Below are 15,334 nucleotides of genomic sequence, written 5' to 3' on the forward strand. Positions count from 1 at the left end.
AAAATAGAATATTTAGAATTTGACCAGAAACAGAATGTGAGTACTATTCTGTTTAATAAGATTGCACTACATTCTTTCATTTTATGTGAAACAGGAATGTAGGGTTAATTTTCAGATATACATTGTACTTTGATAGGGTGTGAAAGGGAACTCTATTTCTCCATTTCCTTGAATACATTAACATGTACTATTACCTCAAGTGGAGGTGCCTGAATGTTGTCTACATCACTTTTGTTTCAATTATTTGAACATTCACTGTTTCTATGTGACTTTTTCATGTGCCAGTATTCTTTGAAAGAGAAACTACTTCTTTTTTTCCTGAAAAGGAAGCAGTCATAAAATACTATTAAAGCACTTTTTTTTTTTTGGGGGGGGGGGGGGGGGAGAGTTTGATTTGTTCAAATTTCCCAAATCAATTTTTGGCTACTAATTTAACAACATGCAAAACTATAAACTACCCAATCTTCATCGTATTAAATTTACGGAGTGAAGAGACAGGCATTAGTACACTTACTATAGCTCCAATGTCAAATCGCAAAAACAATATCTTGCAAGAATGTCTGTGACCTCTTCATCCGTGAAAATATCTGTACGCAAAAATAACAGCTTTTACAGTATAGTGACAGTCTGCTTGCCGAAACTATTTGCAAGAAGAAAAACTAGAAGTCTGAAAATTGCATGTGTAGTGATCATACTATTTTATGTCTTTATTGATTTTCATAACAGTTGCATGACCAAAATAGATATGATCAGAAAGCAGAGTATTCCATAAAAATACTGTAAAAAAATGAGAGGAAAAAAGTACAATATTAAAAAACAGTGATCATATCTCATTACACAAACTTGTCCCATCCAGTATGTGCAGTGGTATCCTGGGTTTTGTCAACATTCCATATATCGTCCTGGAGCCGACCCACAACAAGCAGGATTTTGCTGACAACAAGGAGTACAGGCTCCTACTGAAGTCTCTGGGTGAACACATGGTGCAGTACTGGAAAGACATCGGCATAGGTCAGTTAATAGGCTCCTCAACAGAATGATGTGCAGACACCACAACAAGCACATATTTCAGTCTCTCAGTTTGCCTTGCAACAACCTTATATTTATGTGCGTGTGAGTTTTGGACCGTTCTCCCAAGAAACATTGTTGTTCCCAAATTACATACCTCTATGAAGGTCTGGGCACCGGTTCATCAAAGTTGTCAGCCCTGACAAGTTGTAATTCTCTGACAATCACCATAGTAACAGTCAGTGACAAGAGCTTCTCAGCCAATGAGCCAAGGATTTTGATGAAATTGTCAGAGACTGACAACTTGTCAAGGCTGACATCTTTCATGAAACAGTTCCTAGGAAGATGTTCACTTGTTCATCACCAGTCTGGAGGTCACAGGGGTAGAGGCTGATGCAGCTGTATGGTATTGCATGATTAAACAGCTCCTCAGTGGCCTATATTAGCTAATGTTTGTAGTGGCAGGCAGTTTTCATGCACAGGATGTGGTTATGCTTAAGGACCTAATGAATTAGTAGGCACAGTGATTTCCTTTCATCTCAATATAGTTAACAGGCTTCACTAACCCCAAGCACCGTTTTTTCAGTCTAGACTCACTCTTGCACAATTTTGCCGTTATATTTCCTTTATCTATTTATGTTTTGTATTGAAAGAAAGAATAATTAAGCATTTTTTAACTTTACTTTTTCAATGCTTTTGTTGTTTGAGTTTAGTAAAAGCCAAATTGTTATATTAATCCCAGTTTCCACAAAATATTGAAAGATATCTAATTTTGAACAATTATTTGTTTTCAGTGTTGTAGCTGAAATCATCACTGGATTATGCGATGTGTTTAGAGTGTACTCTTACTTTCATCCATGTTGAAATATGCTTTCATTTGTTCCATAATGGTAAAGGGTGTAACCTGAGAAGAAGCTGTTACACTATGGTCAGATTTTGAGAGATACATTCATGCACATGTCTTGCTAATGTATGAAGTTATATACAATCAGCCCATTTCTCTACAAGACTTAGCCTTGAGATCAGACGACGGTTCTTCTCTCGTCACACCCATACTGACATGGAGTTCAATGTGATCCACATTTCAAGATTCCTCTTTTGTTTTGGTTTTTGATATAATTAAAACAATAATAATAATTATTATTCCTTATTGAGCGCTTTTACAGGACCTGATCAAAGCGCTGTACAATTAACATGCAACATTCACAAAGTATAGACACAACATAATTAAAATTCAAACCGTTCAGTCTTAACCCATTGCGGACAAATTGATTTTGCTATACCTCGCATTTTCCATAGACACCTGCCTAAAATACTCGGAACTAGTCTTCAGTGGATAAAGTTTCCTTTTAAACATTTATTCTGAAACACACAGGTGGAGTTGTTTTGGTAAAGTACTCCAGACGGCAGATCCAGCATTTGAAAATGTGCGTTCAAAAGCTCTGGATTTTGCTGGTGGGATTTGTATCTTCTGTGTTTAATCTTTGGGATATAGAAAATCCGGTATATCACCATTTAAAGGGGATGGCTAGTAACCGATCAGTGGGAATCAGTGGGAATGCTGAGGGATGATTGTTCCAATCCTTGTGGGATTCATTTAAGAGTACATTATATATCTACTGTTGTGTGAAAATTATTTGCTTCAGAACGGTCTCATATTCAAATAATGTGCAGATTAATGCCCCGTCACTGACCAGGGACGCTTACCTGGAAACATTAAACTGCACATTACTTGAATATGAGACCATTCTGAAGCAAATAATTTTCACACAAGAATAGATATATAATGTACTCTTAAATGAATCCCACAAGGATTGGAACAATCACCCCTCAGCATTCCCACTGATTCCCACTGATCAGTTACTAGCGTTCCCCTTTGATAGTGTGTTATTCATGGGGGGGGGGGGGGGGGGGGGGGGTTGGACATTATTAGAATTGCAGTAGTTAAAAGTTTGTTTTATTTCTGTGTTGTATCAGCAGAAATGGAGTATTGTGTTGTTGTATTTAATCTCCTTTGAGCCATTAATTCATCACCTTTCCATTTACTCTCCATTGACCTCTGCCATTGCATTCTTCATTGCAGTCAACCAAGGTGTGGTCAAGTTCTGGGAGAACTATGGCTACATCAGCTCGAACTGGAAGGATCCGCCCTCCCAAGAAGCCAAATACATCAGAAAGAGGGCCATGCAGCTACCCACAATGCTGCAGTGCAGTAAGTTATTTCTACCATTCCAAGCCCCCTTGTCCAGATGTTGACCGAGGAGAGAGCATACATTGTACGGTATATATATTCCACGATAGATAAATCGCTTTGTGATGACAACTAGGAGGCAAGATAGTATACTAACTTCTTGAAATTTGGATTGCAGAATAGTGGTACAGTCAAACCTGTCTATAGCAGCCACCTGCCATATACGATCACTAACAACAATTCCCTCCAAGAGAAAAAGCATGTTAAAGAACCTGTCTATAAAAGCCACTCTTTTTGTCTCCTTTGAGTGGCCGCTATAGACAGGTTTAGCTGTATTTAGGCATCAGCTGCATATACTTTTGATCATAATTTATGACAGATTAGCTGTTTAACTTGCAATAAAATTGAATACTGTAAAAGTGGATATTTTTGTGTGACTAATTTTTCGCACTTGGCCAGGCAAGAAGAGTTTCGCGCGTGTTTGATTCCGCGGAATCAAGACATCATGCACAGGAACATGGCAAGCAAAAATATTCGCATGCTTTTATTTTCGCGCTAGTTTCTGGTTGCGCAAAATGCACGAAAATTTCAACACCGCAAAAATTTCCACTTTTACAGTATGCTGATAAATAAAATATTGCATAATCAATTCATGTTATAACAAATAAACATTGTGCTCAGTCAGGCATACCCAACATAATATATTCTTTCCCGGGGATAAGTCCTTGTGAAGGAAACAAGCATAAAATTTGAAAACTCTTGTAATCTGCTTTACTTGCAGGGAAGTCACTAACTGGTTTAGAAGTGGTGACTTCCAGGTGTGCTTTATTTCAGTTGGTGTGACTCTTCTCCCTGTTAGTGCCAGTGATGTCAACTATGTTGGTATAGATGACTAATATAATTGCTCATATAACTTTGCCATAAAACATAGACTATATCAGTTTAGACTGTGGTTTCAATGAGCATTAAAACTGTGTCCTCTTGCGTTACTCTTCACCTAAAACAAACATAAAATTAGACTGCTGCCTACGATGGCGACAGCTGCCATTCTCTACAAGCACCATCGGTATCACCTACCCAGAAGATTGGCAGTGCTCCATGAGCAAGGATTCTGCCATCAACAGGTATGTTTTGTTTTGTTTTTTCTTTGGGGGGGGGGGGGGGGGGGGGGGGGAGTGTTTATTGAAACTGTTATTGATATTGTACAATTATGTGTAATGCGTAGATGAATATTTTCTATATGAGGTGATTGTTTTATCATGTACTTTAGACTTTATATTGCACTTTATAGACTTGTGTGGTCAACTGGCTGAAGGATTCAATGTTGTGATTTGTTTCAACACCTATGAATACTATTAAACATACATTTTTGTTCCATACCGTAAAAATTAATAAGATTTTGCTTTTAGTGAAAGAGACTTCTTTCACCACATGCAAAATCTTGTACCATCGAATTAGTGACCATTCACTATTTATACACTATTGTATCTCTCTTTTGTTTTGACTGTGACAGGTGCAGTCATCCTGAGAAGAAGCTAGCTATATCAGTAGGAACCATGAAGAAAGAAGTGAAGAGTGCAGAGGACAAGCAGAAAGACCTAGAAGAGGTCAGAACATGTGCATATCGTGTGTTCATTCATTGTATTCCTTCATTGATTGATTGATTGATTCATTCATTCATTCCGCCATTTATTCATTCATTCATTCATTTAGAAATGAGACATACTTTGCCTCTCTTGTATGATGTAGAAATTTGAAGTATTCACAGACTAATTTACAGTGAATACCTGGTATTCTCTTCTTTGATCTCAAAAAGTAATATGTAGAAAGGAGAGCAGAACGTAGTGATATTAACTTTCATTGGCAGTTTTTCAGAGTTTTCTTCAATCAAGATGTTGAGCATTATTGTGAAGTTAATCTTTTGTAATTTCATCATTGTAGGTGATCAGCACTGAAGAAAGAGAACATTAAAGGACAAGTTCACCTTCATATACATGTGGGTTGAGTGAATGCAGCAATATTAGTAGAACACATCAGTCAGAGTTTGAGCAAAATTGGACAATCCGTTAAAAAGTAATGAATTTTTGAAGTATCTGCTCAGTCATGGCTTGATGAAAAGACTACTATAGCTTGTGATGTCACATGAGTACAACGATATAAAGAAAGAATAAAGAAAATTCAACATATTTCCATTTTTCTCGCATAACAAAAGAACACTCGACTTCTCTCTTTCTGAAGGCAGGGGGAATAATATTACCCTTAACATACCTCAGTAGCAAGGCGAGGAAATGTGCACTTTATTCAGAAAGTAAAGTTTTTTGAAATTCTCTTTTTATTTTCCTTTTAGGCCCGAATTCACGAAGGTGGTTTAAACTTAAACCATGGTACAAATTTAGACCATGGTCTAAAATAAGCGTTAAATAGGCGTACCAATACTTGCGCTCACCAATGCACGTTTTTTTACTGGATGCCTGTTAGCGCACGCAATCTGTCAATCATAAATACGCGGAAGAAATATACATAAACCATGGTTTAAATTTAGACCACCTTCGTGAATTCGGGCCATAGAGTTGTACGCATGTGACATCATACACTGTACTAGTCTTCTCTTCTAGCAGTGACTGTGCAGATACTTAAAATATTCGTAACTTTTGAACGGATTGTCCAATTTTCCTCAAACTTTCACTGGTGTGATCTACTAATATTGCTGCATTCTCTCAATTCTTATGTATATGAAGGTGGACTTGTCGTTTAATAATATTTGATTTACTGCTCAAGTATATATATATATATATATATATATATATATATATATATGTATGTATGTATGTATGTGTGTATATATATATATATATATATATATATATATATATATACATGTATATATATATATGAAATTTAAACTTTTATTTCAAATTGACAGGGAACACCAGCAATGGGGTGAAATGCTCAAATGTGATAATGCATCCATAATCTTTGTAAAGATGCCTGTCATGTTTTAGCCAAGGGCCTATTTATTTTCATCATTAGAACATGCAGTTTGTAATATGATTTGATGTGATAAAGATGGTATGATATCATTTGGTGACTGCGTAAATTGATGATTTCTTTTCACATTAGGTATGAGAGAGATATTTTATACTCTCGTTTGTCAGATCAGCCTCCTGAAGTGAAATCAGCAAGTGGTTGAAAAATTGCCCTGCATCGACATAAGTGAGACATTCAAGGAAAAGATCTTGAATTTGAATGAAATATACAGTGCATTACAGGCATTAAGCTATCTGTCTTTTCTCAATGGTGTCTCTTCTAGGAAATAAGGAAGAAACAAGAGAAGCTGGAACAAATGGAGGTAAGTTACGTTTGCCTGTACATAAAAAGTGATGTAGTCAAATCTCAGGTCTGAGGCTTACAGAAATGCATGCTGAAGTTTTCATCAAGCATTCTGCATAGAAAATGTAAATGATGTCACAAGTTTTTATTTTGTTTTGTTTGTTCTTTCTCTCGTTTGTTTTGTTCAGTAAATATTGCTAGTTTCTTTATTTTGTGAAATTGTTAAAGCATTATGAGTATATGTATAGATAAAGCACTGTATAGATATTGGTCAAATACATCACTCAATGAACTCGGTACACCCTCCAAACTAATTACTCTTCTATTTACTTACAAAATTTTGCATATTATAACTGAACTCAAGTTACATTCATACCTCTTGTGGTATAGAGATGGGTTCAGAAAGCATGTATTTGCAGTCTGGTTGATACCATTTGCATTTGGGAACATAGATTATCTGCAATGTGCAAGTTATGCTTTATTTGTAAAAACACAAAACAAAACAAAACAAGCAGAAAGGACTGTCATGGTAATTCTTATAAAAATGTTTGGTTTTGTGTCCTTTTCCACTGCTCAAGTCAAGGAACCATGTCACACAATCACACATCAATTACATGAATTTGTATGTGTCAACACTGTACATGAATAATGTATCACTTGAATGGATTATCTTCAGAGAACAAAGAAGCTGTTGGCCAGACAACGACCACGATCTCCGTCGCCACCTTCACCACCTTCCCCACCCCGTCCGAGAAAAGTGTCCAAGTCAGTATCCCGTCCTGCAGCAAGGCCAAGCTCGAAACCCAGTCCTAAACCCAGTCCAAAACCCACGCCGAAACCCACGCCGAAACCCACCCCAAAACCTGTCGCGAGAGGGAAAGCTCAGCCGGTGAGTCAATCACACATCAGTTCAATTCAATTCTATTCAATTCAATTCAATTCAATTCAATTGTATGTGACTTGGAACAATTTGCAGGTAACATTTCAAGCCTTTGTAATCACGGCACTTACTTACTAACTGTTGTGCTGTGTAGGAATCTTCCTATATTTTTTGCAGGATATATGTTTTATCAAATATTGTTTCTAGTTTTATGACCAACCACATGAGAGATGGTTAATATTCATGTTTTTTTTTTTTTGGTGCAAATTTTACTCCTATTGGGTCCAGCAGTTTTTCAGCTTCAGGGTTGGAAGGTTTGCATTTCATAACATGATATCTTGAATGGTAATTTCAGTAAGTTAGTTCTTGGGTCACAGGGGTCATGATGTAGCAATCATTTGAAAAATGTTATTCTTATCTTGAGTTGTCTGTAAAATGGCACAAGAACTGAAAGCTTGTTGCAACATTCAACTCAGTGCAGAATGTGTAGGTTGTTGAAGCAAGAATTTGGCTTCTCCTTTCAAAATGGAATAGCCATCTGTAACTACCATTATATTGGCTACAGTTGCATGGATTAGGATGTTGGATGTAAAAGAAACTACATTATATCTAAATATTGAGACTTGGCCAAAATATCTTAACATTGACATGACTGGTTGAGAAACAACGGAGAAGTAATGCTGTAGGGAACATACAAATTTGGTCACATATTCCTTTGATTCCTGTGCCTCCAAATGTGCTCGAGGTTTCATTTACTGTGTGTGGTGTTGTCTGTGTCTCGTTGCCTAAGATGTTCTTATTATGATTAGTTGAAAACAAAAAAACTTCTGGTGATTTTTCATGATATGAAGCCGAGGTGTGCTACAAAAGAGGCAGTTGTGCTGATTATAGAGTCAGGACATTGGTTCCATTGAGGTCAAAGTTCAATAAACTCTGGCTAAAATATTGATCTCCTTGGCTTTGTAACATAAATATTGAGATTTAGTATAGGTCAAAAAATCAAACAGAAGTCTGTGAATGCACAATTCTGATTGGCTGATACCTGACTTATATTTGATTGCATATTCATATGCAACATGGCTCAGTTCTCTTCTTCTCATGCACAATAATTAAAATGAATGAGGGGTTGAAGGGTCAAGGTCAAAGGTCACAGAACAATTGATGAAAATATTAATTCCCTGATTATTTTATTTGTATTATGACATAGCATGCATTAGAATATGAAATATATTTCTTTTTTTTTTAACAGATTCCCAAACCTCCACCCAAGCCAGCTCCCAAACCTAAACAGGTGGAATTATCAAAGAAGGTAAGAATTTGTATCTATTTAGTCATGATTCTCTTTCTTATCTCATTCCCTCCACCCCCCCCCCAATAATGAGTAAACTGACTTAATGACTCTTAACAGGACTTGCCACTATTTCCCCTCATGTCAAAGATGTTGTAGATTATATGACCAACACAAAGAGGATTTCCTTGATTTTGAAACCCACAGCAGTATGCCACTAAGACCAAGCCCATCGGGAAAGCTTCCCCAGTTGTCCAGCGTCCAGCCAGTCCAAAGGCTGCCACTCCGCGAACGGCCACCTCCGCTCCCGTCAAGCGTCCGAGCTGCGCAGCAGTGCCAAATGTCCGCAAGTTGTCGGCAGAGATGGATGACATACCCCGCGACATTGAGGCTGATGTTGATGACTATCCGGGGCCGCAGAAGAAGAGGAGGACAAGTGTTTCCTCCCAGGACTCCCAACAGTCAGAGGACACAGTAGAAAAGGTGAGGCAATCAATGATGGGGGGTTTCACGGTGCACCATGTGTCCTTTCTTGGATGTGGGTGTTATGTGCAATGGTCTGATTTGAGGAGGCCCTTTTCATGACCACACTTACATCCAAGAAAGAATGCGTTATGTACTGTGAAACCACCTACCACTTACGATGCAATGTTTACCACAATGGAAACACCAAAAGAGTGTCTGATCATGACACGGCCAGATTTTTAGATTTGCAGTCATGCTCTTGTGATTTTTGTATATTAGCTACAATGTTGCTTGAATTTCATATATCTATGAAAATTGTGTCTGCTACTAGTTCTTCAAGTGGTGATGATGATGAAGGAAAGAGGTAGTGAAAATCATGGGGATGACACATAAGCAGTGAATTCCAAGTAAATGTGAGTTGTGGAGTTTCACTGACATAGTCAGTCATGGTCTTACTTTTGCATAACTCCTGAAATTCTTGGTGATGTAACAGAAATTTTGCCTCATCAAAATGTAATATAAACCTTACTTAAAGTCGACTTTGTGTAAGTGGAATAATCACCCTAGTGGAAGGTCTTTTCAAGTCCTCTTCTTTGTATATTCTACTGATGTTAATCCCTCGTAAGTTGAATTTTCTTTAAGTCGAAGCTATTTCGTCAATCCAAATAGATTTGAATTTGGCAAGGGTGACTGTATTTCATTTCGAAAATTCAGCATTGCAGGGTTGATTGGTTGTTGAGATTTTTTTGAGATACAATGTAATTTCCAAATACAAAGAAATATAATGAACATTGAGGTTTGTGTGAAATTTCTTGCATGCTCATTTGTTGTTCTGAGTTAAAGGACAAGTTCACCTTCATAAACATAAGGATTGAGAGAATGTAGCAATATTAGTAGAACACATCATTGAAAGTTTGAGGAAAATCGGACAATCCGTTCAAAAGTTATGAATTTTTGAAGTTTTTTTTCAGTAACCGCTGGATGAGAAGACTACTGCAGTGTGTGAATAACTTAGATGTCACATGCGTACAACAATATTAGGAAAATATATAGAGAATTTCACAAAATTTCATCTTTTGAAAAAAAGTGCACATTCCCCCGACTCGTTACCAACAAATGTTGTGGGTAATATTATTCCCCCTCCCTTTAGAAAGAGGCAAGTCAAGTGCTCTTTTATTACGCGAAAAAAGTGAAAATATGTTGAATTTTCTTTACATTTTCTTTATACTGTTGTACGCATATGACTCACAAGCTGTAGTAGTCTCCTCATCCAGCGGTTCCAACACAAAAATTTTAAAAATTCATAACTTTTGCATCGATTGTCCAATTTTCCTCAAACTTTCACTGATGTGTTCTACTAATACTGTTGCATTCTCTCAATCCTTATGTTTATGAAGGTGAACTTGTCCTTTAAATGCTAACAGTGCTTTTTGTTTCTGCTATCCCATTTAGAATGCAAGCAGTGAGACTGACACTGATGTAGAAGGGGTACGGGTCAAGGTGGAAACTCTCATCAAAGGTCAATGGCACAAAGGTCAAGTTGTAAAGGTCAGCAGGAAGCCCGACAGTGTGGAGAAGTGGAAGGTCAAGTTTGATGATCATCCCAAGGACAAATTTGACAAATGGTAACATTAATATGTCTGGTTGTGTTTTTTTTATGCCTCCGCCAACGAAGTGGCCGGAGGCATTATGTTTTCGGGTCGTCCGTCCGTCCGTCCGTCCGTCCGTCCGTCCGTCCGTCCGTACGTACGTCCGTCCCGTTTTGTTTTTGTTGATATCTCAAGAACCGTGTGGTGGTTTTACATCAAACTTGGTATGAGGGTATATCCTAGGGGGATAATACTTCGTTTGGATTCTAGGGTCACGGGGTCAAAGGTCAAAGGTCACAGATTATTTTGTGAAAAAAAAGGTTGAAAATTCATGTTTTTCTCCATATCTCGCAAATAGTTCAGGGTATCTTCATGGAACTTAGTATATATGCTTGTTCCAATGGGCAGTGATTATCTAGGGAAGTTGGGAGTCATGGTTCAAAGGTCAGGGGGTCAAACGTCAAGGTCAACTCCTCAAAATATCACTACTTTCCTTATATTTATGCAATGCCTGAAGGTTTTTTTTTTTTTAACTTGATGTATACATGTATTACCCAATATATATTCTGTGGGAAGTTTCTTGCTAAAAGGTCAAAGGTCAAAAGGTCAAAGGTCAAGTGAAAGTGCTGAATTGCACTTTTTCCTCCATATCTCAAAAGTAACTCAAGGTATCATCATGAAACTTACATATTTATGCATGTTCAACCTAACAGTGATTCTCTTTGGAACTGTGAGGTCAAAGGTCAAAGGCCAGGTTTAGATAATGCTATTTTCCCATTTGATACTGAAATTATACTTTTTCTCAATACCTTGAAAATTACTCAATGCATAAACTTATAAAAGGGTCAAAAGTGAAGTAAAAATCATCAGTTCCCCAAATACCTGCACTCTTGACATTTTAATCATTCATCCAATTGAACCTAGTTCTAGGAAAGTGAACATTCAGCACATTTGTGTCAAACCTGTCATTTTAATATTTTGCCAATTGTGTGAAACTGTCATCACACATTGTCAATACATTGTACTATAGACCTATTAGGAGAACCATGCATTATGGCATATCAGTCGCCGTAGCGATATATCTAGTTTTCCCATTAGCTGGAAATAGATGCTTTAGGGAAACATTGGAGGTACAGACCACATAAGGCAGCTGATATAAACTAAATGAATCTGTTCTGATTCTTCATTTTTGCATTTTGGCAATAGATGGTTGCAGCATTCACATACTGCACAACCTCTCAGGCCGTTAAAGGCATTTATTTACCATTTGCAGATTAAAAACAAAAACCCAGCTTTAGTGCTTCAAAATAGTTATAGAATGTTAGTTAGGGATAGAAACAACTAATGTAAAAATGTTAATCAGTATAATCAATTTTGATAAAACGTTAGAAGAATAAACCATCTACAGTTGTGGTTTATTGAGAAAAATAATGATATCTCCTCACATCTTAAGCTTTATTACATAATCTTAAATGGTAGGATGTTTTGTGATACAATTAACCTACTCATTTGCATCAAATGTGATAACTCAAACATTTTTTTTAAGTCACTGCTCCCAGTGGTAAGCAATACCTTTCACATTTATGTCAAATGATAGAAGAAATATTTCATCGTAACATCAATTTTTTTTTTTTTTTACAAATGTATTTGAAATTATATCTTGTGTAAACAGATCTGCAAAGTATTGCAACGGATGGATAGGAGTCTTGATCCAGGACTTATTGATTAAAGCCATTCTTTGTAACTTACAGGTATTTTCTTAAATTATCACATGGAAATCTTCCATGTTATACATGAACTAAAATATTTGTTTTGTTGTACTCCAGGTATGACAAAGACAGCTCAGAGCTTCGTTTACAGGTGAGGATTCAATTACGATAAGTTTTTACGATCAAGAACTCATAAATCTTCTTGAATGTCTAATGCATATAAGAATGGGAGCAATTGGTTGGCACTTTGAAAATGGCCACTGTTGCTATGAGTATGTATCATCATGTTCAAATAAAAGAATGTCTAGTATTTCCACAAGTTTTCTTCCGTGAAAAGCTTTGTTATGTTTTGAATGAAGAATTCATTTGTTGTCATTTTTGCAAATTACTCTTTGCTGGTGGGATTGTGTCTTCTTTAATTAGATGTTGTGAACAATTTGGGTGAGAGCTTGATCCTCTAAAGGATGTGGATCTCAATATCTATTTTTAATTTTTTGTTCAACCATCACAGAGTTTGGGAATATTTGTAATTTTAATGAAAGGTATGATTACTTCTCTATTAGAGAAAACAAAAGAACTGACATTTCCATCTCTACAAGTAAATGTGCCGCATACTGGTGTGTTTATATCTAGTGTGGCGTTTCAAGAGCATTTCCTTTTGGTGAAGCGCATGTCTTTCCCTCCCATTCTTTCTGTCTCTGGCATATAAAAAATAAGACATATTTTCATGCTGGTAGCAATTTTTTTCTGTTTTGTTATGTTTTGTTTTGTCTTTTTGCTGAAGCATGCACATTAATTTGGATTTGAAGTATTGAGGTCTTGTGCAAACTCATCTCTTCATGCTATGGCTTGATAAACATTATCTCATGCCAGCATCGTTTGCAGATTGCTCACTGTCAGACTTTTCTTTGAGTACTTTTACAGGGAAGTGAAGAAGTCGCATCATCGCACGAGGATGAGGTTGAAGATAAGAGGTTACCAGTGATCAAGGAGAAGGAAATGGAAAGGAGCAAGGAGAAAGAAGCATCGGAAGGGACCATAGCTGGGAAGAAAGAAAGTAAAACGGAAGAAGAGGTGAAAAACAAGAACAAGGAGAAGGAAAGGGAGAAGGAGAAGGAAGGTGATAAGAAACAATTAAAACCTGTGGAAGAGGTTGCTAAGAAACAGGAGGAGACCACCAGTCAGAAGGAGGATAAACGTGATGAGGTTACCAAGCAACAGACTGGGAGGAAGACTGAGAGTGAAGATGCGGGAGTAAGTGCAGCTCTGCAGGAGGAGGTCACATCACTGAAGAGGATGAACACTGCCCTGTTTGAGGGATTCAGGTAACAAAATTCTTAGTCTGTCAATTCAGCCATATGTAAGTAGGATTCCCTGTACAAACTGCCATCCTGTATCATGTGCATTATCCTGTGGGATTCAATTTTGTTTGTGTTGCATACTTGTATTCTGACTGTCCCATGTGTATTGTGTCATATAGATGATGGTATTGCAAATCAATAAATCCATGTTTATAGAGTCTGTTGCATGAAGAAGCTACTGTCTACTGTAGGACTTTCAGGAAGTATCATGTTGTTCAGCTGTATAAAGTCACTTTCTCCCGAGTCTTCTATCGAATGCAAGTGACAGTGATGTGTGACATTTTAATACATGTATTTACTTTGAAGACGGCTTCATTAAAGAGAAGCTGAACAGGAATTTATTAGTACTCCTGCTGCCTTTCTACTGCTTGGAATGCAAACAAATAAAAAAAATAAAGTCTTACAAAATGCAAACAACATGCCGTTTACTGTCCACATAATTATTGTATCCACTTACAATGCATCACATGTTTCTGTTTAAAGGTTGTCAGATGCATATGGTCAAAAACTGCAATACTTCCTGCACTAAATCAGTTCTACTGTCATAATTTCTGCCATCTTTATCAATCATATCCAATGTTTAGGACATGTCTGAGGTACTTTCTACCCCCTGACTGGACAATGACCAAAGATGACATCAATGCAATGGATGCCAGTAAACTCACAGAGTTCCCATTGGACAGTTTCTTTGACCATTATGAGAAAGGCCTGAGGGATGTAAGTTGTCAGCAATAGATAATGGCCTATTTGCCTTTATCAACTGGACATGTCTGTCTGATCAGTTTTTATAAGTTGCAATATTATGCATATAACTAGGTAAAATACTGTATGTCACATGTTAGAGTGGGCCACTGTATTTTCATATTCTTTTAAGTCTGTGAGTCAAAGGTTGAAAATGTGCAAGAATCTGTCACATGAATGAATTAGAATTAGAGTTGCAGAACACTGTTTATAATTGATTGCATTAACTGGTTGATTTTTATGCTACTGTGGGGGGTGTACCTTGTCCTGAATTGATTTTGAAAGAAACAGTAAGGGGAAAAGAGGTCCATCTTCTGCCTGTCCTGTAGTTAATTGTAAATACACTGTCTCTAAATGTGAGGAAATCTACTTCAAAAAAAGAAGAGAGAGATAAAAGAAACATGCAGCTTGTTGCCCTGTATATACCCCAAGTTTTCTCATGTCTCCTTTTCTTTGCCATTTTCAAGCTGGTTGGGCGGTATCAGTTGAACGCAGAGGAAAAGGAGAAGGAAGCCATGGTGGCGCAGGGTAAGCTGAACAATCTCCGCAAGATGGTAGCGCAGCTCTTGTCTACATTACATGATACTCAGGTGAGACAATGTAGATCATAGAAAGTCTAGTTCATTTTACGGCAAATCAAGTGTGTTTCTTACTTTTGACTGTGAAGTAAAGAGTGATCCATAAGATATGTGTGACTCTATTCAAAGGCATTTAGTGTTTTAATCACGGTTTAGAAATGAACAATCACAGGGCTTTTCAATAGTTTTTAAAA

General features: G+C 37.0%; 1 protein-coding gene across 1 annotated transcript in view; it reads left to right on the top strand.

The window, feature by feature from the left end:
- The window catches only part of LOC139719312 (ATPase MORC2-like), a 37,653-nt gene that overhangs the window by 19,884 nt on the left and 2,435 nt on the right, over positions 1-15,334 (top strand). Inside the window, exons 13-25 of the mRNA XM_071630732.1 lie at positions 857-1,011; positions 3,092-3,220; positions 4,218-4,323; positions 4,713-4,806; positions 6,510-6,548; positions 7,206-7,418; positions 8,659-8,718; positions 8,905-9,180; positions 10,615-10,787; positions 12,578-12,611; positions 13,385-13,785; positions 14,406-14,538; positions 15,030-15,152. Of these exons, the coding sequence (XP_071486833.1) occupies positions 857-1,011; positions 3,092-3,220; positions 4,218-4,323; positions 4,713-4,806; positions 6,510-6,548; positions 7,206-7,418; positions 8,659-8,718; positions 8,905-9,180; positions 10,615-10,787; positions 12,578-12,611; positions 13,385-13,785; positions 14,406-14,538; positions 15,030-15,152 (1,936 nt within the window). The remainder of the gene's footprint in view (positions 1-856; positions 1,012-3,091; positions 3,221-4,217; positions 4,324-4,712; positions 4,807-6,509; positions 6,549-7,205; positions 7,419-8,658; positions 8,719-8,904; positions 9,181-10,614; positions 10,788-12,577; positions 12,612-13,384; positions 13,786-14,405; positions 14,539-15,029; positions 15,153-15,334) is intronic.

This window comes from Diadema antillarum, unplaced genomic scaffold (genome assembly GCF_040938485.1).
Source record: "Diadema antillarum isolate AM-2024a unplaced genomic scaffold, OU_Dant_1.0 scf00000108, whole genome shotgun sequence".
NCBI lineage: Eukaryota > Metazoa > Echinodermata > Echinoidea > Diadematoida > Diadematidae > Diadema > Diadema antillarum.